Source organism: Mustela nivalis (assembly GCF_964662115.1).
Source record: "Mustela nivalis genome assembly, chromosome: 6".
In the NCBI taxonomy this organism is placed as follows: domain Eukaryota; kingdom Metazoa; phylum Chordata; class Mammalia; order Carnivora; family Mustelidae; genus Mustela; species Mustela nivalis.
The window spans coordinates 93,825,128-93,849,900 of record NC_139025.1 but is presented as its reverse complement, the minus strand read 5'-3'; the positions used below and the strand labels follow the sequence as shown (position 1 = coordinate 93,849,900).

The 24,773-nt window shown below is 37.3% G+C and overlaps 3 protein-coding genes across 5 annotated transcripts in view; 2 read left to right on the top strand and 1 right to left on the bottom strand.

The window, feature by feature from the left end:
- The window catches only part of LOC309867699 (olfactory receptor 4F3/4F16/4F29), a gene marked incomplete at both ends in the record, with an annotated part of 348,174 nt that overhangs the window by 113,591 nt on the left and 209,810 nt on the right, over window positions 1-24,773 (bottom strand). The gene's annotated exons all lie outside the window — the stretch shown is intronic.
- LOC309867728 (olfactory receptor 4K3-like) lies at window positions 3,755-7,311 on the top strand. Its single transcript, XM_082736796.1, has 2 exons — window positions 3,755-3,927; window positions 6,166-7,311. The coding sequence occupies exon 2, from the start codon at window positions 6,209-6,211 to the stop codon at window positions 7,154-7,156; it is 948 nt and encodes a 315-aa protein (XP_082592922.1). The 5' UTR covers window positions 3,755-3,927; window positions 6,166-6,208; the 3' UTR covers window positions 7,157-7,311.
- On the top strand, window positions 16,774-21,890 carry LOC309867724 (olfactory receptor 4F4-like). Of its 2 annotated transcripts, none has more exons than XM_082736792.1 (2): window positions 16,774-16,946; window positions 20,170-21,890. In XM_082736792.1, the coding sequence occupies exon 2, from the start codon at window positions 20,176-20,178 to the stop codon at window positions 21,121-21,123; it is 948 nt and encodes a 315-aa protein (XP_082592918.1). In that variant the 5' UTR covers window positions 16,774-16,946; window positions 20,170-20,175; the 3' UTR covers window positions 21,124-21,890. The 2 variants fall into 2 exon arrangements, with proteins under 2 accessions (XP_082592918.1, XP_082592917.1); XM_082736791.1 differs by having other exon boundaries at window positions 20,133-21,890.

The window sequence follows — 24,773 nt, the reverse complement described above, 5'->3', positions numbered from 1 at the left end:
ACAAACTGAGGGTTGCTGGGGGGAGGGGGTTTGGGAGAAGGGGGTGGGATTATGGACATTGGGGAGGATATGTGCTTTGGTGAGTGCTGTGAAGTGTGTAAACCTGGTGATTCACAGACCTGTACCCCTGGGGATAAAAATATATGTTTATAAAAATTGGAAAAAAAAAAATAAAAGTATAGGCACAATTGTGAAAAAAAAAAAATTATAAGTTCAAATCCTTTAGATCTCCATGGCACATCCATCCCAACTAGGTTTTCAAAATGCACCATCACCCATCATTGAAGAACATTTACACTTTCATGATGGTATAGTAACTAGTTCCTAACTAGCTCTTTAGTCCTCTATACCATCTCATTAACATTAAGAACCAAATTAACCCATGCAAAAAAACAGATGCACATGTAGAAACAGTGTGAACTATTCTGCCAGCCATCATCTTAATCCTAATTGCCCCACCACTATTACAAACTCATTATGTAATAGACTAATAATCCTGCCCTAAACATAAAAACTATGAGCCATCAATTATACTGAAGCTACGAGTATACAGACTATGAAAACTCAACCTCCATTCCTATATGATTCCTATATTTTCTGATTGCAGTCTCATTTTCCAAACTTGCCATCTGCCCCCACTGTTGAAGGCAGAATACTTCTCCTTTTACATCCTATGAGTGTGAATGCAGACTACATTAGAGAAAACTTTTAAATCATTTGTACCAACACTAATGAAATTGTTTATGGAAAATATTTCCATATGGATAGGTTCCATTCATTTCACCTTTTTGAGAAAAATTCTTATGGAGACTCACATTATTAAATGTAAACTACCAGAGGACCCAAAAGCCTACTCTTGGTTATATTCTGAAATGAAATATTAAGATATCAAGATCAACACTAACCTGTAGAAGAATATTCACACAATTCTACTCTTAATCACCAAAAACTTAAAACAGCCATAATGTCTTCAACTGGGGAGTAGATAAATAAACTTGCTATGTCTACACAATGAGAGAAACTACTAATACATGCATCAAAATAGATGACTCTCAGGTGCACAAGGAGAAAAACCAGACTCGAAAGATAACATATGATTTCATTTTTATGATCCTTTAAACAAGAAAATTATAGGGACAGAAAAGAAATCACTGGTTTCATGAAACAAGGGAATGGTGTGTGGTTGACCAAAGGGACCACAGGAGTAGTTGAAGTGAAGTACATCTGTAGGATGTCTTGGTGTGATTTGGTTACCCAAATATCAATGTATGAAAGCTGAGAAGCAGCCTCTTTATTCTTTAGAAGTACCCAACCATTTAAGATTTAAGTATTGTTAGTATTTCTGAAAATGGGTGTAAAAGTAGAGACAAAAACAGAAGGAACTAAAGAGGAGACAAGATGGCAGAGAAGTAGCACAGTGAGATGACAGCAGGTCACAGGAGTTCAGCTAGATAGTTATCAAACCATTCTGAACACCTACAAGCCCAACATGAGATCAAGGAGAAGAAGAGCAGCAATTCTATACACAGAAAATCAACCACTTTCTGAAAGGTAGGACGTGAGGAGAAGTGAATCCAAAGCGATGGGAAGATAAACTGCAGGGAGAGGGGCCAGCTCCTGGCAAACAGTGGAGCAACGGAGCACAAAATCAGAACTTTTTAGAAGTCTCCTATACTGAGGGACATCAATCCAGAGGCTAAGTGGGGGTGGAGGCCTCGCGGGGACACTGTGGTCTCAAGTCCCAGAGGGTCACAGAAGTATCAGGGGTGTCTGTGTATTACAGAGCTTGCAGGTATCAGAGCGGGAAACCAGCTACAGAGATGGAGCGGAGGAGTGAGCTCAGAGTTCGTGTTTACGATCTGTGGCACAGGCAGTCCACTGCTCTTTGAGCAGGGACCACACAAGAAGCAGATCTGGAGAGAACCACCTTCATCTGCCAGAAGAGCAGAGCAATAGGAATCCAGAGTGTATTATGCTAAGCAAAATTAGTCACTCACAGAAAGACAAATACCATATGATTTCACTCATATGTAGCAGTTAAGAAATGTAGCAGATCAGCACGGGGAAAAAAAGAGAGACAGATGCAAACTGAGAAACACTCTTTTAACTGTAGGAAACAAAGAAATGGTTACCAGAGGGGAAGTGTGTGTGTGGGGGGAGAGTTAAATAGGTGATGGGGATTAATGAGTACATTTGTTGTGATGAGCAACAATATGGAAGTTATATATGGAAGTGATATATGGGGGTGTTGAATCACCTAACTGAAATTAAAATAAAAATTAAATATGCATGTGTGTGTTTGTGTGTATAACTACAGAATTAATTTTGATATATGTAAAGAGTGTGTGTGTGTGAAAAGCTATGAATTACAAAAATATAAAATGAAAGAAATACTTTATTGAATTAAAAATTTTTCACTCTAAGTTTCAGAGCAACCATGTACTTCCTCAAACTCTCCTTAAAACAAGGATCCTTCCCCAGAGGGTGCCTCTCACTGATCTTTCACTTAACAGCTCTAAGGTTTGGGACAGTCATTAAACCTCTTTATGCCTGTTTCTCCTCTGTAAATGGATTTATGTGTTACCACGACTGCATGAGATGGTGCCTATATAGTGTGTTGTAGTACACAAGTATGGGAATAAATATTGACTCTTTAAGTTCTCAGATTGAGATGGTTATGGACTCTAGACATCAGGGCACAAAATGGCTCATGGAACATGTTTTGTAATCTAGACCTGAGATGATTTAGACATAGACCATGCTTTGTGATCTAGGTGTGAAAAAAAAAAAAAATGAATACAACTCAGAAAGGGAGAAAATGAGAGAGCAAAGAGGACAGAGAGGGGCAGGGCCAGTAAGGAATAAGAGAAAAAGAAGGAAATGGGAGAATTTATTAATAGCCTTTCACATCTAATTTACATAAAATCAAACGTAAAAGCAAACACAAAAGTGAGGTTAAAAAAAATTCTCTAAGGACACATGGTGATACGTACAGTCATTGTCACTGATGGGAACAGGAACAGAAGGATGCACTCCAAGACCGGTAGTTGTTACCTCCAAGAGTGCATGAGACAGCGAGAGCGCAAGTGAAGTGGGCCTTCACTATTTGCTCCAGATACATCTATTTTTGATAGTTGAAATCTTATTAAGATTCCATTGAATCTTATTAGATTCCATTCACATATTATTTCCTTGGTAAATGAATGACTTGAAAAGTATCCTTTCATTATCTCTCCCATTACTTAGAGAGATGCTTCTAATATGCTTTACACTCAAACTGTTGATGTTCAGGACCTGCTTAAGGAAGGAATGTGAAGGCTGAGACCTAACATCGCTCTGAAATCCAAGAAAGCGAGTTCAAGTAGCCCCTTAAATCATGACCATAGTTGCAACATGCCAACGAGGAGCTACTTGCTACCTGCCCACCCACATAACTCAACCAGATTCTGGTGGGACTGGAACTGACAGCTTAGTTCACTTTATGACAAGGTAGATAGAGAGCTAAAGAATGAAAGTTATAGCCTCCTCATAAACAAAGTAATTAAATATTTTGATCCCCCTTCTCTTACACTTTTACTTGTATTCAACTGGACTACCTTGGATCTAGCTTTGAAAGGCATGGGTTACTGCATGATGCCCTCAAAGCCCAAATTTTCCTCAGGGAGTACTGGAAGTTCAGGATCCCCAAGAGCATGAGAGGGAAAGCCTTTCCAAACACTTGGCTCTATTTAAGCCACTGAGATGGAAAGCCTGCAAGCTCAGAGGCTACTCCTTACAGTGTAAACTTGGCACATCCAGGAGGACACAATCCTCCAATACTGCTCATGGCAGAAACTTAATTGGACTTCATTCCACGTAAGGTAGATTCTAGAGTAAGCCCTCTCAGTAAGCAAGGAAGGAACCGGTTTCAGGAGTGATCTGTGTAAGGTAAGTACATCCTGGACAACTAGTGTTTGACTTACACATTTAATGTCTTCCCCTATTTTGAGTCTTACTTCTTTGTCTTCCCCTGAAGCATTTTTTTTTTTTCATACCTATCTATAGAGTTTAGAGTTCTGAATGTGTTCTTCAGTGAATGTCTTAGGGGAATGATTATGGGTTTTCTCTCCCAGCGAATCCCTGGGACTTCTAAATTCCTAACAGCATTTCACACACTAACAAAAGCACTGCCTATCTACATTCTTAGATGCTCCCAGAGGTCCAGGTCGGGGATGACTGGTTCTCAAAAACCTTCCAACTTATCCTGACATTTTCTAATTCCTTTTGGATTTTACTTGTTTTGTCTTTCCTCAAGGTAGCAAATGGAGAAATGCTTCAGGAAAAAATGAATAGGCCAAAGTGCCTACAGTTTAAAATCAAACAAAATGCTTCTGTTTGGTTTTAATGTGAACCTGTATATATCATTCTTATCATTATTAGCCATTTACACTTACTCATGTCTCTGTTACCTTTTCATTGAACGAAATGTATTAGTATAGAAATCTTATTAGTTGTATAAAATATTTTTAAAATATCCATCTTATTTATTTTCTTAGTATTGCCAAAAGGTTTCCACCAGAAGCAATTATCTAGTAACAAAGTTGTATCAGAAGCTTTGGAAACACACAGACCTCACTTCATATTCTACCTTTATTGCTTTTATTTTACAACTGGAAAATAGATAATTTGTATATCTATATACATTATTTGTGAGGTTCTGATGTTCACCCTAAATATACTTTACAAAAACTGGTACATATAATAAAATCATTAGAATTCGATCGTAAGATGAAAGTCATAAAGGCATCACAACCTCATGTTGATTCTTGTTAATAGAATAAGTCATATCTTTTCAAATAAAAAAAAAAAGCTTGGAGAAATAAAAAGTCCAATAGGTAAAATGGAAAAAATAAATAAATAAAAGAAGTATGCAGTTCAAAGTAAAGGGTAGGAATATAATACTTAAAAATAGGGAAACGCTTAATCTCACAATAAGCAATTAAATTACATCAGGTTGCCATTTCTTATCATCACATGACAATAACATTGCATTGGCGAGATTTGGAAAAAAAAATTTTCCAAAAAAATTTGGAAAAATTCATGTATTGCTAGCAGAAATGCAAAATGGTTTAAGCCTTATGGAGGAATACAAACAGACAAATGAAAAGTAAAACAGATAAATGCTTTTAGGTGCTTAACACAGACCTGGTACATATTAAGAGCTATGTAGTCAAACCTATAATCTGAACATTATAGCCTGAAAACAAAACAAAACAGAATACTAGAAAGATCCAGAAATGAAAAGAACAAAAGAAAGAATGGAAAAAGAGAAAGAAAGGAAGAAAAGACTTGGTCTGCTGACTTATAAAAAATAGTAAATAAATTATTTACACAGAAGTCAATTTAAACAGCATAAGTCAATAGTTTAGGTACATGAACTTCCATGAAAAAGAGTCAGGAGTAAAAGTATCTTTCATATCTCCATCATTTAATCCAATCACAGAAAATAAATCTCTGTTACCAAGAAGAACCAAGGACCAGTCCATATATGTTCATAAATAATGTTTCTCAGGCCAAGAAATATATGTTTGTGGAAATCTCCTTTCAAGGGGACATTTCAAATGCAGGGAAATACTGGATATTAGAAATGCATAGTCAGCATCCAGGGTCTCTTTTGGAACACAAATATATTTTCTCAAGTCATTTCAGCAACAGTTTTCCCCAGAGTTTCTGAATGTTTTGTTCAGTTCAGTATGCTACCACATATCCACTTAGCAATAGATTTGTTTCTGAGAAGCATGTTTTGTATCAGAAAGGTAGCATTCAGTTATTGCCCTGGGGGGATAGAAACTCTGATATATTTTAAAGCTATGTATTCTCCCTGCAGAGGATGTAGATTCAGGCTTGGATAAATGATTTCTGTAATATATTACTATTGACATTTTTAAACAGCATATTCATTTTGGATTCCCATGACAACTATAATTCTGATGGGTAAGGTTTTTGAATTACCCTTCAATACTTAGCTCCCCATCTTATCTATAAGTCTGTGTCTATCTGTAAATTCAAGAAAAGTTTATTTTCAATTGTCAGCTAGTACAATGGTAAGATTTGAATTTTTCCCATGAATAGAACGTGTCTGCTCTCAGTACCTGAGTGTTAATGAGATTCTTTTTTCCATTCTAGAAGTTCTTAGTTCATCTCTTTCTTTGGGCTCCATTAGAACACCATGTACAAAATGGAGGAAGCAAACAAGTCTGTGGCATCTTGGTTCATTTTTCGTGGACTTTGTGATTCAAAGGAGCTCCAGACCTTCCTCTTATTGCCTTTTTCTACGCTCTACCTGATGACTGTTGTGGGCAACCTCTTTGTCGTGCTCTTATTCATCACTGACCCTCATCTCCATTCCCCAATGTACTTCCTCTTAGCCAATCTCTCATTTGTAGACTTCTGCCTTTCCTCAGTTACTACCCCTAAACTGACCACAGACTTTCTAAAGGATAATAAAACCATCTCCTTTGGTGGCTGTATGACCCAGATCTTCGGTATACATTTTTTTGGAGGGGGTGAGATGGTACTGCTGGTGACAATGGCCTATGATCGTTATGTGGCCATCTGCAAGCCACTGCATTACTCTAGCATCATGGACAGAAGGAAGTGCATCTGGCTTGTTTTGATATCATGGACCACTGGCTTTGTGCATGCCATGAGCCAACAAGTCATGATTTTAGATGTGCCCTTCTGTGGATCCAGAATAGTGGACAGTTTTTTCTGTGATACCCCTTTGGTGATCAAACTGGCCTGCATAGATACACATATTCTGGGAATGTTTATAAATGCTAACAGTGGGGTCTTGGCGACAATTTGCTTCATCCTCTTAGTGATCTCCTACACCTATATCCTACTAACTGTCCGTCTTCACTCTAAGGATGGAGCATCAAAAGCACTCTCTACCTGTACTTCTCACATCACCGTGGTGCTGCTATTCTTTGGTCCCTGCTTCTTAATCTATCTGTGGCCATTTAGCATCACTTGGATGGACAAGTTTCTTGCTGTGTTTTACACAGTAATCACACCTCTCCTGAATCCAGCCATTTATACACTGAGAAATAAAGACATTAGGAATGCCATAAAGAGACTGATAAATCAGCATATGAATTCACAGGATAATTTTTAGTTTTCTCATGTAATTGGAAAATGCATCCCAATTTGTCCACCTTTTGACCTATAAACTAAAATGGAAATGGGACTTATTTGTATCTATATACTTGAAGTATTCCCAGGTGTATGGTTTGTATTTATTTCATTATAAAACTATGTTCAAAAATCCAATGCTTGGGATGTAGTCAATTAAGTGTCTGACTTTTGATTTTGGCTCAGGTCATGATTTCTGGGGCCTGGGATCCAGCTCTCCAATGGGGTTCATGCTTAGCATGGAGTCCACTTGAGGAATCTCCTCTTCCTCCAGACGTCCCCTCATTCTCTATTTCTCTATTAAATAATAAATCTCATTCAAAAACAACACTTGGGACCCCTGGGTGGCTCAGTCATTAATCGTCTGCCTTCGGCTGAGGTCAGGATCCTGGGGTTCTGGCATTGAGCCCCTAATCAGGCTCCTGCTCAGCAGGGATTCGGGTTCTGCCTTTCCCCCTACTTGCCTCTCCTGCTGCTTGTGTGCATTCTCTCTCTCAAATAAATAATAAAATCTTTTAATAAAATAAATAAAATTAAATTAAAAAATTCCAACACATATTCTTACCACTTGGAGAGGATAATAATTAATAATCATAATTTGCATAAATATGCCTTTGTATTTATTCAAAGATTACCAGATGATAACAATGATAACTATAAAAATAATCCTTAATACCATTATTTAATGCTACCAACATTCCCAACACCATGCTAAACACTTTACCCATGTCTGATATTATTACAAAACTAATCTAGACTATTTATCATTATTCTCATTTCCAAAATTATATGATTTACTTATCCCAACTGTAAATTAGCTGGAGTAGATACTAAAGATATTTGAGTGGTCTACTTCTACTGAGAAATAAATCAATCAAGCTGTAATGATATTGTACTTGTACTCCACAGCATCACCCCCATAGTTCAAGTTTCCAAGTCTCCATTGTTGATAGAAAGTTGCAATTGCTAGACTTTTTGTTGTTGTTGTTGTTAAAAACATAGGGAAAAGCATTCACAATCCCTTGAAACATTACTTCCTTGGGTTAATAATGGATTTTTATGGTTATCATTTTACTTTACATTAAAGCAAAGAGAGCTGGGAGGATGGGGAAAGAGAAGAATGTGCTGTTTCAAAGCAAAAGAAGTTTAGAGTGATGAGAAGAAAGCAAAAAAGAAACCATCAGTAAAAACAACACAATAATTTTACACCAAGATTGAAAATCCTCCTAGAAATGAAAAAAAAAAAAAAAAAGTGACTCAAAAGGGGAGACAAGGGGCAAATGAATTGAACAGTTATTTATTCCTAAAAAGAAATACCATGGGACACTAAACACTTAATCTCATTAGTAATCAAGAAAATATAACTTAAGATCAGAATTAATGCCACCTTACACCTGTTAAATGAGTAAGAGAAAAAAATCTTGACAGCAAAAATTATTGTTGAGACTATGTACTGATGTGTATTTATGGAAACGTTATGCTCTGCTTGTGGGTGAAAATTAACTTCATTAAGCCTTGAAAAACAACGTGGTTTTGTCTTATAAAACCAAACATGTGAATACACTGTATGTCAGTAACTAGCTGCTAACTGTTCCCCAGTGTCCATATGCCTATTCTTCCTGTTAACAGAACAGCCCCAAGATTCATCTGGACACATGACCACCCAGCTACAGAGTAGGTTTCCTAGTCTCTGCAGCTAGATGTGACTATAGGATTGAGTTCTGGCAATAGAATGTAAAAAGTAATTTGTGGAACTTCTGCCATTTCTTTAAAGACATCAACTCTATTTCCTCTTTTCCCTGTCCCAGTGGCTGGGACACCAAACAACAGGAACAGATGCTCTGGAGTCACTAACAAAAGCTCCAAGTTGAGAGGAGCAGAGCTAATGCTCCAGCCAGGAGACAGATGGACTCTAGAAGGAGCCAACACAACTAAAATGGTATTGGTATGTTCTGGCTCTCATCCTATCACTGCTCATTTGCATGCTTTTCTTCATAACTTACATACATTGTTTTGTATACTTCAAGTATTATATACTGCAATATTAATGAAAAAATAAAAGAAAGTCTTTCTCTTTGGCCTTCAAAAATCAGTAAGAACAAAATCCCATATACCCCATACCTCTTTGTCCCCTGAAGGTTTCAAATAGGCCATGTTCTAACCAGTTTTGCTTTCTAGGGAAGTCCTCAACTGATAACCTGCCAGAATGTTTACTATATTATACACAAACAGTAAAATATACAGAAGGAAAATATGTGCATTTTGGTGTTATTGTCAGTAGGGTTAGACTGGGCAAGGCCAGTAATGTCAGCACCTTATAATCTTCTTAAATGAAATTGCTATTGTAATAGAGAATATATATAGCCCCAGATGATATATGCCATTTGCTGAAAAAAATTAAATTGACACACCTTTACAATATCCCAATTTCTAGCTCATTCCTGTGAAAAGGAGAAAAAGTCATGATTTCATGTGTCCTAACCCTATACCAAATATCTAAAAAGCTAATAAAGCACATCAATCTCTATACCAATAAAATAAAGTGGTGATGACATACTAAACTAATAAAATATACAAATAACTATAGTTATAATTTTTAATTTCTGAGAATTTTTTTTTAATATAGAAGTAAAAACTGTATCAAGAGCTATTGGCAGAAAGGAAGTTTGGATGTTTCCCCAAACCACATAACCAGGAAACATTACTCAGATCTGTCTATAGGCATTCATGGGTACATTTGGATTGGGATATTTTTAAGATGAAGTTATGTCAGCTGTACTCATTGATTAAAAAGTCTTTAGTTTCAGGAGCATACCATTTATTCAGAAGTGATTTGAGGGGCGCCTGGTTGGCTCAGTGGGTTAAGCCTCTGCCTTCAGCTCAGGTCAAGGTCTCGGGTCCTGGGATCAAGCCCCACATTGGGCTCTCTGCTCAGCAGGGAGCCTGCTAACCCCTTTCTCTCTGCCTACTTGTGATCTCTCCCTCTCTGTCAAATAAATAAATAAATTCTTAAAAAAAAAAAGAAGTGATTTGAAGGTTATATATAATGTTCTTTCATACCTCTTTATTAGAGGAATATAACAACATAACAACATAAACATAACATAAACACTGAATCTGGATTGAATTCCTGCTAGACAACATAATCAGTAGTATAACTGATAGATTACAAAATGAGGTCCTACTATCCATGTAATTTCTAAGCATATGGATTTCATATAACTCATCAGCAATTCCACACAGCTCACACTTCATAACTAGACTATATTCTTTTTTTCTCTGATTCATTATATTCTCCTTATTTTGTTTTTCACTATTTTTCTAGTTGTATGTATAGGGATGTGGCAAATATATTTACTATAAAAAAAACTTTGCCAGGTGCCTGGGTGGCTCAGTTGGTTGGGCAATTGCCTTTGGCTCAGGTCATGATGCTGGAGTCCTGGGATCAAGTTCCACAATGGGCTCTCTGCTCACCAGCGAGTCTGTTTCTCCCACTGACCTCTCTCGTCTCACACTCTCTCTCTCTCTCTCATCCTCTCTCTCTCTCTCTCAAATAAATAAATATTTTTTTTAATTGTTAAAAAAAAAAAAACCTTTGTCATTGTAGCTAATAGGGACTGGTGTTTTGCAGCTAATCCCTCCATAAAATAGATTCACCTTAATTAAATAGCTTCAGAGTGACCTTTAAACAGAAAATTATTTCTTCACAAAAGTGATCCAAGTAACACCTACACAAATAGAAATCCAAGGAATCTTGCAGTGTAGCCCTAGGTAAGATACTCTGTTTGCTATTATTGTTCTCTGTGTGTTTATTCCATTACAAAAACATGTTCAAATGTCAAACACTTCAGATGCAGTCAATTAAGCACCTGACCCTTGCTTTTGACTCAGGTCACTCTTCCAGGGGCCTGGGATCCAGCCCTGCATGGGGAGGTGGGGGGGGTCCTTGCTGTGCATGGAGAGAATACACTCTCTTCCTCCAGACGTCCTGCCACTCTTTCTCTCAAATAAATAAATCCTTTTCAAAAATCCAACACTCATATTCTTACCACCTGGAGAGGATAATAAGTGATAAAAATAATTTGCATAATTGTTACTTTCCTTATTAAGTGGTTTGTGAAGACTGAAAAATGCCATTTGGGTGTATATAACCCATGAATATCCTTTTTTTTTTCCCCCTCCAAAACAAAAATCTCTTTGTCTCAAAAACTGTGTAGAATACTTTGAGGTATTAAAACTCCAAGTCACATTTTTTAGTTTATATTTACTCTATCCTTTCAGCTTTCATATTTTTCAAATGCCAGTTTATTATTACTCAAAATTCTAAGTGGAATTAGCAATTAAGAGGGTAGATTAGGAGTCCAAGATGGCAGATAAGTAGGAGACCTTATTTTCCTCTGGTCCAGGAATTCACTAGATAGCTATCAAGTCATTCTGAAAACATGCACACACTACCATAGATCTAAGGAAAGAACAGCTGAAAGTTTAAAAATTTAAAAGGGCAACTTCCTGCACGGTCGGAGGTGTGGAAAAGTGAATCCTAGGTGATATATGGGAAGATAACCATAGTGGCAGGGAGCCTATGTAAACTGGCTACCACAAAATCATATAGCACAGAAGCACAAAATCAGAACTTTCTGAAATCAGCTCCAGTGAGGGATATCCCTGACTGAAGGGTGCTCATATGGCAAAGAGGGGCAGAATCCTAGGTGGGAGAGAGTATGGTCTCAGGATCCTCAGGATCACAGGAGCACCACAGATACCTGAGTGTGGCAGAGCAGCCAAGCGTGGGAGAATGGAAATTGCTGCAATCATAGTCTGTATTCCTACCCTACTGGGATACACAATAATTTCCCACATAGTGACATATGATTCAAGGAAAGAAGTAACTTTGCAATATATAAGAAAGTCTTGAGCTATGATATCCATTGGTTTCCTAGGATTTAGTGCATGAGGTCACCATATATTCACAGCAGGTATAGATGTTGATACATCTATATACATCTATATTACATCAGTTCCTATGATTATTGTCATTTCTACAGGAATAAAAATATTCAGTCGACAAGCAGTTCTTTATGGAGATAATACTAAATGCTCACCAGCCATACTATGAAACTTAGGTTTTATTTTCTTATTTATACTAAGAGGTCAAACAGAAATTACTTTAGCAGATCCACCATTCACCATTGTTCTCCATGATATATATTATGTAGTAGCACATTTTCATTGTGTCTTATCAATTTGAGCATTTTGCCATTCTAAGAAAATTTGTTCACTGATTCCCATTATTGTTAGGTTACACTTAATCTGAACAAAAATGTATTTCACATTTATATTTGTAGGTATTAACATAACTGTCTTCCCACAACACTTTCTTGAACTTTAAGGAATGCCATGACACCACGTTGACTACTCAGATACATAGACAACACAGAACACCATGTCAACCATAGGTCTGTCTATTTTATTAGCAGCAATAATGTTAATAGTTTTCAGAATCTGAGAGGCATTTGTATCCAAGTGAGAAGCATCAAGAGTAGAATCAATGACTACTAATCTCAAATGACTACATGGATGTCCCCTACCATATCATAAATGTGAAGAACCTACCCAAGGAAATTTAAAAGAAGAAGGGAAGGAATGAAGCTCCTCCACCTGGCTTCAAGCCAATATCATAACCACTGTGTCTTTCTGAGACATCAGCAAAAGCTCAATAACTTTATCAAACTTAAATTATAAGTTCATATCAGGAGATATGAACTTATAATTTAAGTTTGATAAAGTTATTGAGCTTTTGCGATTGGGAGGGAGACAAACCATAAGTGACTCTTAATCTCACAAAACAAACTGAGGGTTGCTGGGGGGAGGGGGTTTGGGAGAAGGGGGTGGGATTATGGACATTGGGGAGGATATGTGCTTTGGTGAGTGCTGTGAAGTGTGTAAACCTGGTGATTCACAGACCTGTACCCCTGGGGATAAAAATATATGTTTATAAAAATTGGAAAAAAAAAAATAAAAGTATAGGCACAATTGTGAAAAAAAAAAAATTATAAGTTCAAATCCTTTAGATCTCCATGGCACATCCATCCCAACTAGGTTTTCAAAATGCACCATCACCCATCATTGAAGAACATTTACACTTTCATGATGGTATAGTAACTAGTTCCTAACTAGCTCTTTAGTCCTTTATACCATCTCATTAACATTAAGAACCAAATTAACCCATGCAAAAAAACAGATGCACATGTAGAAACAGTGTGAACTATTCTGCCAGCCATCATCTTAATCCTAATTGCCCCACCACTATTACAAACTCATTATGTAATAGACTAATAATCCTGCCCTAAACATAAAAACTATGAGCCATCAATTATACTGAAGCTACGAGTATACAGACTATGAAAACTCAACCTCCATTCCTATATGATTCCTATATTTTCTGATTGCAGTCTCATTTTCCAAACTTGCCATCTGCCCCCACTGTTGAAGGCAGAATACTTCTCCTTTTACATCCTATGAGTGTGAATGCAGACTACATTAGAGAAAACTTTTAAATCATTTGTACCAACACTAATGAAATTGTTTATGGAAAATATTTCCATATGGATAGGTTCCATTCATTTCACCTTTTTGAGAAAAATTCTTATGGAGACTCACATTATTAAATGTAAACTACCAGAGGACCCAAAAGCCTACTCTTGGTTATATTCTGAAATGAAATATTAAGATATCAAGATCAACACTAACCTGTAGAAGAATATTCACACAATTCTACTCTTAATCACCAAAAACTTAAAACAGCCATAATGTCTTCAACTGGGGAGTAGATAAATAAACTTGCTATGTCTACACAATGAGAGAAACTACTAATACATGCATCAAAATAGATGACTCTCAGGTGCACAAGGAGAAAAACCAGACTCGAAAGATAACATATGATTTCATTTTTATGATCCTTTAAACAAGAAAATTATAGGGACAGAAAAGAAATCACTGGTTTCATGAAACAAGGGAATGGTGTGTGGTTGACCAAAGGGACCACAGGAGTAGTTGAAGTGAAGTACATCTGTAGGATGTCTTGGTGTGATTTGGTTACCCAAATATCAATGTATGAAAGCTGAGAAGCAGCCTCTTTATTCTTTAGAAGTACCCAACCATTTAAGATTTAAGTATTGTTAGTATTTCTGAAAATGGGTGTAAAAGTAGAGACAAAAACAGAAGGAACTAAAGAGGAGACAAGATGGCAGAGAAGTAGCACAGTGAGATGACAGCAGGTCACAGGAGTTCAGCTAGATAGTTATCAAACCATTCTGAACACCTACAAGCCCAACATGAGATCAAGGAGAAGAAGAGCAGCAATTCTATACACAGAAAATCAACCACTTTCTGAAAGGTAGGACGTGAGGAGAAGTGAATCCAAAGCGATGGGAAGATAAACTGCAGGGAGAGGGGCCAGCTCCTGGCAAACAGTGGAGCAACGGAGCACAAAATCAGAACTTTTTAGAAGTCTCCTATACTGAGGGACATCAATCCAGAGGCTAAGTGGGGGTGGAGGCCTCGCGGGGACACTGTGGTCTCAAGTCCCAGAGGGTCACAGAAGTATCAGGGGTGTCTGTGTATTACAGAGCTTGCAGGTATCAGAGCGGGAAACCAGCTACAGAGATGGAGCGGAGGAGTGAGCTCAGAGTTCGTGTTTACGATCTGTGGCACAGGCAGTCCACTGCTCTTTGAGCAGGGACCACACAAGAAGCAGATCTGGAGAGAACCACCTTCATCTGCCAGAAGAGCAGAGCAATAGGAATCCAGAGTGTATTATGCTAAGCAAAATTAGTCACTCACAGAAAGACAAATACCATATGATTTCACTCATATGTAGCAGTTAAGAAATGTAGCAGATCAGCACGGGGAAAAAAAGAGAGACAGATGCAAACTGAGAAACACTCTTTTAACTGTAGGAAACAAAGAAATGGTTACCAGAGGGGAAGTGTGTGTGTGGGGGGAGAGTTAAATAGGTGATGGGGATTAATGAGTACATTTGTTGTGATGAGCAACAATATGGAAGTTATATATGGAAGTGATATATGGGGGTGTTGAATCACCTAACTGAAATTAAAATAAAAATTAAATATGCATGTGTGTGTTTGTGTGTATAACTACAGAATTAATTTTGATATATGTAAAGAGTGTGTGTGTGTGAAAAGCTATGAATTACAAAAATATAAAATGAAAGAAATACTTTATTGAATTAAAAATTTTTCACTCTAAGTTTCAGAGCAACCATGTACTTCCTCAAACTCTCCTTAAAACAAGGATCCTTCCCCAGAGGGTGCCTCTCACTGATCTTTCACTTAACAGCTCTAAGGTTTGGGACAGTCATTAAACCTCTTTATGCCTGTTTCTCCTCTGTAAATGGATTTATGTGTTACCACGACTGCATGAGATGGTGCCTATATAGTGTGTTGTAGTACACAAGTATGGGAATAAATATTGACTCTTTAAGTTCTCAGATTGAGATGGTTATGGACTCTAGACATCAGGGCACAAAATGGCTCATGGAACATGTTTTGTAATCTAGACCTGAGATGACTTAGACATAGACCATGCTTTGTGATCTAGGTGTGAAAAAAAAAAAAAAATGAATACAACTCAGAAAGGGAGAAAATGAGAGAGCAAAGAGGACAGAGAGGGGCAGGGCCAGTAAGGAATAAGAGAAAAAGAAGGAAATGGGAGAATTTATTAATAGCCTTTCACATCTAATTTACATAAAATCAAACGTAAAAGCAAACACAAAAGTGAGGTTAAAAAAAATTCTCTAAGGACACATGGTGATACGTACAGTCATTGTCACTGATGGGAACAGGAACAGAAGGATGCACTGCAAGACCGGTAGTTGTTACCTCCAAGAGTGCATGAGATAGCAAGAGCGCAAGTGAAGTGGGCCTTCACTATTTGCTCCAGATACATCTATTTTTGATAGTTGAAATCTTATTAAGATTCCATTGAATCTTATTAGATTCCATTCACATATTATTTCCTTGGTAAATGAATGACTTGAAAAGTATCCTTTCATTATCTCTCCCATCACTTAGAGAGATGCTTCTAATATGCTTTACACTCAAACTGTTGATGTTCAGGACCTGCTTAAGGAAGGAATGTGAAGGCTGAGACCTAACATCGCTCTGAAATCCAAGGAAGTGAGTTCAAGTAGGCCCTTAAATCATGACCATAGTTGCAAGATGCCAACGAGGAGCTACTTGCTACCTGCCCACCTACATAACTCAACCAGATTCTGGTGGGACTGGAACTGACAGCTTAGTTCACTTTATGACAAGGTAGATAGACAGCTAAAGAATGAAAGTTATAGCCTCCTCATAAACAAAGTAATTAAACATTTTGATCCCCCTTCTCTTACACTTTTACTTGTATTCAACTGGACTACCTTGGATCTAGCTTTGAAAGGCATGGGTCATTGCATTTTGCCCTCAAAGCCCAAATTTCCCTCAGGGAGAACTGGAAGTTCAGGATCCCCAAGAGCATGAGAGGGAAAGCCTTTCCAAACACTTGGCTCTATTTAAGCCACTGAGATGGAAAGCCTGCAAGCTCAGAGGCTACTCCTTACAGTGTAAACTTGGCACATCCAGGAGGACACAATCCTCCAACACTGCTCATGGCAGAAACTTAATTGGACTTCATTCCACGTAAGGTAGATTCTAGAGTAAGCCCTCTCAGTAAGCAAGGAAGGAACCGGTTTCAGGAGTGATCTGTGTAAGGTAAGTACATCCTGGACAACTAGTGTTTGACTCACACATTTAATGTCTTCCCCTATTTTGAGACTTATTTCTTTCTCTTCCCCTGAAGCATTTTTTTTTTCCATACCTATCTATAGAGTTTAGAGTTCTGAATGTGTTCTTCAGTGAATGTCTTAGGGGAATGATTATGGGTTTTCTCTCCCAGCGAATCCCTGGGACTTCTAAATTCCTAACAGCATTTCATACACTAACAAAAGCACTGCCTATCTACATTCTTAGATGCTCCCAGAGGTCCAGGTCGGGGATGACTGGTTCTCAAAAACCTTCCAACTTATCCTGACATTTTCTAATTCCTTTTGGATTTTACTCGTTTTGTCTTTCTTCAAGGTAACAAATGGAGAAATGCTTCAGGAAAAAATTAATAGGCCAAAGTGCCTAAAGTTTAAAATCAAACAAAATGCTTCTGATTGGTTTTAATGTGAACCTGTATATATCATTCTTATCATTATTAGCCTTACAGTTACTCATGTGTCTATTATCTTTTCATTGAAAAAATGTATTACTTCAGAAATCTTGTTTTCCTTGTCTGTCAATATCAAGGTTTCTACCAGAATCCATTTTCTAGTAGGGAAGTTATAGTAGAAGATTTGGAGTCAGATAGACCTCAGTTTATTTCTTGTATATTATTTATTTATTAGGGTGCCTGCGTGGCTCGGTAAGTTGGGTGTCTGCCTTCAGCCCAGGTTGTATCCTGGCTCTCTGGGATACAGCCCTACTGTTGGGATCCGCTCAGGAAGCCTGCTTCTTTCTCCCTCTGCTTCTCCCCCTGCTTATGCTCTCCCTCAGTCTCTATCAAATAAATAAAATATTTTAAAAAAAGAATATTTATTTACTTACTTGAGAGAAAGATAGCACAATCAGGGTGAGGGGCAGACAGACGGAGAGTAAGATGCAGGCTCCCCTTGACCAGGGAGCCAGACTTAGCGCTTGATCCCAGGACTCCAGGATCATGACCCTAGCCAAAGGGCAGATGCTTAATCTACTGAGCCACCCAGGTACCCCCAGGCCTCAGTTTAAATTCTAGCTTTATTGTTATTTTACAAACAGGAAAATAGGTAATTTCTGTATATATGTATATAGTTTGTGATGTTTTTCTTAAGTATTCTTACCAAAAAATAAATACATAATATAAAATAAAATAATTAAAATCAGTAGTGAGATGACAGTCACAAGGAAACCACATGTTACTTTTGTTTAAAAAAAAAAAGACTTTTTTTTAATTTTGTTTGAGGAAAAAGAAAAAAGGCTTAGAAGGAGAAAGAGCAAAATCCAATAGGAAAAACATACAAGAAAAGAGGAGTATGCAGTTCAAAGAAAAGGAAAGACAATTAATCCTTAAAAATGGGAAAACCACTTAATCTCACAATCAGAAATTAAAACTACATTCAATGTAGGTGGGTGACTTAGTTAGGTAAGGGTCAGACTTTTGGTTTTAGCCCAGGTTCTGACCTCACGGTCTTGAGATGAAGCCCAGGATCATGCTCAGCATTCACTTTGCAGTTGTTTTGGGATTCTCTCTCCCATTCCTCTTGACCTCCCTGCCATGCTCATGCATGTGTGTGCTCTCTTTCTCTCAAATAAATAATCTTAAAAAAAAAAAAAACAACTAAATTCAGTTGCCATTTCTAATCATCATATGAGAGTAACATTGCATTAGAGAAGCTGAGGAAAAACAGGTAATTCTTACATTGCTTGTGGAAATTCAAAATACTTTCACTCCTATGGAAGGAATATAAACAGATAAATAAAAAGGAAAACAGATAAATGTTTTTAAGGTGTTTAACATAGACTTGATACATATTAAGACGAATGGATAAGGAAGATGTGTTCCATATACACTATGGAGTATTATGCCTCCATCAGGAAGGACAAATACCCAACTTTTGTAGCAGGACTGTAAGAGATTATGCTGATGGAAATAAGTCAAACAGAGAGAGTCAATTATCACATGGTTTCACTTATTTGTGGAGCATAATAAATAACATGGAGGACATGGAGAGATGGAGAGGAGAAGGGAGTTGAGGGAAATTGGAAGGGGAGGTGAACCATGAGAGACTATGGACTCTGAAAAACAATCTGAGGGTTTTGAAGGGGTCAGGGGTGGGAGGTTGGGGGAGCCAGGTAGTAGGTATTAAGGAGGACACACATTGCATGGAACACTGGGTATGGTGCAAAAACAATGAATTCTGTTATGCTGAAGAGAAATTTAAAAAATAAAAATTAAAAAAACGATCTATTTAGTCACCTCTATAATGTGAACTTTATAGCCTGAAAAAATATATAGGGTACAAGAAAGAATGGAATAAGAGAAGGACTTGGGCTCCTAGTTTATAGAGAATAGTAAATACATGTGTTTCCACATAAGTCAACTTAAACAGTTTACATACAAATGAACTTAGAATATATATTTGTTTCCAGTGAAGTACAGTCAGAAGTAAAATTAGCTTGCATATATTGTCATTTAATATAATCTCAGAAAAAAAATCTCTGTTACCAAGGAGAACCAAGGACTAGTCAATATACGTTCATGAATGATGTTATCAGGCCAAAGAATGCATGAGTTTGTGGAAATATCCTTTCATGGGGAGATTCCAAATACAGAGAAATACTGGATTTTAGAAATGCATAGTCAGCATCCAGAGTCTCTTTTAGAACACAAATAACATTTCTCAAGTCATTTGATCAACGGTTTCCCCCAGAATTAAAGAATTTGGCAAGTTCAGTCTCCTAATACATATCCACCTAGCAATAGATTTGTTTCTGAGAAGCATGTTTTGTATCAGAAAGCTAGCATTGAATTATTGCCCTGGGGGGTGGTGGTGGATAGAAACTCTTATATATTTTAAAGCTATGTATTCTCCCTATAGAAGAGATAGATTCAAGCCTTGGAGAAATTATTTCTGTAATACATAACTATTGACAGAATATCCATTTCTGATTCCCATAACAACTATATTTCACATAGGTAAGGTTTTTGAACTCCCCTTCCATATTTAGCTCCCCATCTTGACTTAAGACTGTGTCTACATGTAAATTCAAGAAAATTTTATTTTCAATTTTCAATGGTAAGATTTGAATTTTGCCCATAAATAGGATGTGTCTGCTCTTGGTACCTGAGTGTTAATGAGATTCTTTTTTTCATTTTAGAAGTTCTTAGTTCATCTCTTTCTTTGGGCTCCATTAGAACACCATGTACAAAATGGAGGAAGCAAACCAATCTATGGCATCTGAGTTCATTTTTCGTGGACTTTGTGATTCAAGGCTGCTCCAGACCTTCCTCTTACTGCCTTTTTCTATGCTCTACCTAATGACTGTTGTGGGCAACCTCTTTGTCGTGCTCTTATTCATCACTGACCCTCATCTCCATTCCCCAATGTACTTCCTCTTAGCCAATCTCTCATTTGTGGACTTCTGCCTTTCCTCAGTAACTACCCCTAAACTGACCACAGACTTTCTAAAGGATAATAAAACCATCTCCTTTGGTGGCTGCATGACCCAGATCCTCTGTGTACATTTTTTTGGAGGGGGTGAGATGGTACTGCTGGTGACAATGGCCTATGATCGTTATGTGGCCATCTGCAAGCCACTGCATTACTCTAGCATCATGGACAGACAGAAATGCATCTGGTTAGTTTTGATATCATGGACCATTGGCTTTGTGCATGCCATGAGCCAGCTAGCCATGATTTTAGATCTGCCCTTCTGTGGATCCAGAATAGTGGACAGTTTTTTCTGTGATATCCCTTTGGTGATCAAACTGGCCTGCATGGATACACATACTCTAGGAATGCTGATAAATGCTGACAGCGGGATCTTGGCAACAACTTGCTTCATTCTCTTACTGATGTCCTACACCTACATCCTCCTAACGGTCCGTCTAAACTCCAAGGATGGAGCATCAAAAGCACTCTCTACCTGTACTTCCCACATCACAGTGGTGTTGCTATTCTTTGGACCCTGCATCTTCATCTATCTGTGGCCACTTAACATCACTTGGATGGACAAGTTTCTTGCTGTGTTTTACACAGTAATCACACCTCTCCTGAATCCAGCCATTTATACACTGAGAAATAAAGACATTAGGAATGCCATAAAGAGACTGATAAATCAGCATATGAATTCACAGGATAATTTTTAGTTTTCTCATATAATCGGAAAATGCATCCCAACTTGTCCACATTTTGACCTATAAACTAAACTGGAAATGGGACTTATTCATATCTGAATGATTGAAGTATTGCCAGATATATGGTTTGTGGTTATTCCATTACAAAAATATGTTCAAAATTCCAACACTGGGGATGCCTGGGTGACTCCGTTTCTTAAGTGTCTAAGTCTTGGTATTGACTCAGGTCACAATCTCAGGGTCATGGGATCAAGCCCCACATCAGGCTCCATTCTCAGCTAGAATTCTGTTGAGGATTTTTTCTCTCCCCCTGCCCCTCCACCTGCTTCTTCTCTCAGATAAATAAATAAATAAGCCTTTTAAAAAGAATCCAACATTTATAATCCTACCACTTGGAGAGAAAAATAATTGATAATCATAATTTGCATAAATATGCCTTTGCATTTATTCCAAGATTACCAGATGATAACAATGATAATTATAAAAATAGTCGTTACTACCATTATTTAATACCACCAACATTCCCAACACCATGCTAAAACATTTTATCTAGCTTAGGTATTATTATAAAACCACTCTGAGCTAATTATCATTATTTTCATTTCTAAAATTACATGATTAAGCCTCTGCCTTCGGCTCGGGTTGTGATCTCGGGGTCCTGGGATTGAGCCCCACATCGGGCTCTCTGATCAGCAGGGAGCCTGCTTCCCCCTCTCTCTCTGCCTGCCTTTCTGCCTACTTGTGATTTCTCTGTCAAATAAATAAAATATTTAAAAAAAATAAAATTGCATGATTTACTTACTAACTCTTAGTTAGCTAGACAGGGTACTAAAGATATTTGCATGGTCTACATCTGCATTTTATGTTCCAATGATAGAGCATGCTAGAGGGAAGTTCAAAGGCAGAGAAAAGTTTTGGACTTCCCCTCTGCTTGCTGTGCTGTGTGAACATTACCACAGCTACTACAGTGAAGTTTCTTTTCTGTGGTTGAAGTGAATTCAGGTTGCTGTTTCTTCAGAAGTTTCAGAACTAGCCTTATTGTACCTTCTAATAGATAATGCCAGCATGCTGGTATTCTATCTTCAAAAACTCTGGGTGCCAGGCCTATCCTGCCTCTCCTCTGAGTTCAGAGAAAAAGTAAAAGGCAAGACACACTACATCCAAAAAGGGATTTTTAGCCCCACAGGATCCCTTTTCTAAATAACAAAATTTCCATAATTCTAATTTCTTATCTTTGTTCCCTCACCCTTAGAAGTAGTAGCTGCTTCCTACACTTGTTGCCTCCATGACAATAGAGAGCTATCTTTATACGCTTTCAGATAGCTAGTTAACAACCTGATACCTGCTTAATTTTTATATTAAACTCTGTTCAAATAATGTGTGTATCCTCTTTAATAAATGATTCCTGACTGATACAACTTCCCACAAGGAGAAACACAGGCCTAAATGGCTTCCCTGGTGAATACTGCAAAACATTTAAGAAATAAAAAAGAAGCGTTTTTTATATAAACTTCTCTTGAGAAGAGAAAAAGTAGAAACACCTTGTTTTGGGCTGAGATAATAAAGTTGGATAATCAAAAATATTATCCAGTATCAAAATTTAGTGGTAATTCAAAGGAAACAGAATACAAATGTCAAGAATGGAGACTTCTAAGACCACTAATCTGAATCCCCAAGTTTGCTCACAATATTATAGGATGCACCTATCCAGATATAACAATGAAGACTCAGCTCTGATAATGCACGGAGAGCATAATTTACAGAAAAGGCGTTTATTTAGGTCAGGAAACATCTTCAATGTTTACGCTGATAACTGGTTAGCTAACTGACATTTTTCAGTTGGTTCTATCCAATAAATCCATAAATTGCAGGCTAATCTACCATTAGCAACCAAGATAGGTCAAGCAGAGCCTGCTAAAAGGACTCCATATGTGAAGACTCCCCATTTTCTTTAATTTTTTTTAAATAATAAATACTATCAAGTGGTCCAATTACCATGCTTGCAAGGAGATTGACCAAGTCATTTCCATCTTTCCTTCTATATTTTTTGCTCCAAGATATCCACAGATTAGGAAGAAAGGGTTTCAGACCAATGTTAACACTTTGTCCAAATTTGTTTATAAAGCCAACATAAATCTGACATGAAATCAGATAAAGACATAAAAATAAAAAGTTATAGGCCATTCATTCTCATGAACATACATGCAAAATTCCCAAACTGTAGCAAAGAAACTGGAACAATATAAAATAAGAATAAAATATTATGCCAAATTAATTTAATACCAGAAGTGCAAGGTTGATTGTAAGTCAATCACCAGGTTAAAAGGGGGGAGGGAGCATACATACAAATATCTGGGTACAGAAACAGCATTTAAAAAAATCTAATACACAGTCATGATAAAACTTAGGAAAGGAATTATAATGAAAATTACTTGAGCAAATAACATCTCCAACACAAATTGCCTAAAACTGGAAATAAGAAAGACATGCTTCCTTTTTACACTAATATTTGGTATTTTTTGGAAGTCCCAACCAGTTAATTCAGGCAAGAGCACTAAATAAAATGCATAAAAGGATAGAAATGTGAATGAAGATATGTGTGATATATTAGGGATTAAGAGGTACACAAACAGAAAAAAAGACAGAAAATAAATTTACTGTTACTAAACAATATTTTTATTTAAATTTATATACTCTTTCTATAGATTCCTCAAACCAGAACCATCTACCTACTTACAATAGCATTTAATATACAATATTGCCTGTTTCATTTGTTTTCCTAGATATACAGTAAACTTCATGAGCATAGGAATTTCTAAAGAGTAAAGAATAAGATAAAGGCAGATGTAATAGCATTTTAGAAGCAAGTAGGTAGTAGTAAAGAAAAATGAGCTTCTTTTGAAACAAAACCAAAAGTACCAGAAGAGTGAAAAAAAGCAAGCAAAGGCTTCAAATGTTGTGAAATCTGCTATATAATAAGGAGGGACTTTCTAACACCATACTAAGCCGCAGGAGTATACCACTCACATCTTTCAAGACAAAATTGGCTTCATGGAAAGAACTTAACTGACAGCTTCTAGCTGTTGCATGTCAGATTCCACTGTAGCATTTACAGAGGCCACAGTCTGCCCAGGATTCTCCTAGCCAATGACTGACAACAGTGGGCATACCAGAGCCAGGACATTCCTGCCCCATGTGGAATTCTTATAATGGGCAATCTTCGCTCTGGAGCCTCCCCCATCAACCTTATTGAAGCTTTCTCAGAGGCACACTGCAGCCTGAGACTACTCCACCCTATCTCCCTCTGTTCCCTTCTTCTTCTTTTTTTTTTTTTTTTTTTTTTTTTTTTTTCACAAGAGCCACATGGCATTTTGTAGGAAGGCTTTCCCTACCACTACTGCTCTTATTCCCCTTCACAGACATTGCTGCCAAGAAATATAGAATTCCGTTATGGTCACTGCTTCACAGAGTAACAGAACTGACACTAACACTTGGTTTTAAACACTGAAATGTCTATGATCAAAATACTAAGAGGAATACCAGACTTCAAGGGTTACTACCCAAAATTGCCTAGTCAAGCAGCAAACGAGTTTTCCTCAGACACCAAATCACCTACACTACCCCCATTATAATGCTATGTTGACAGAATGTAAATTATTGTC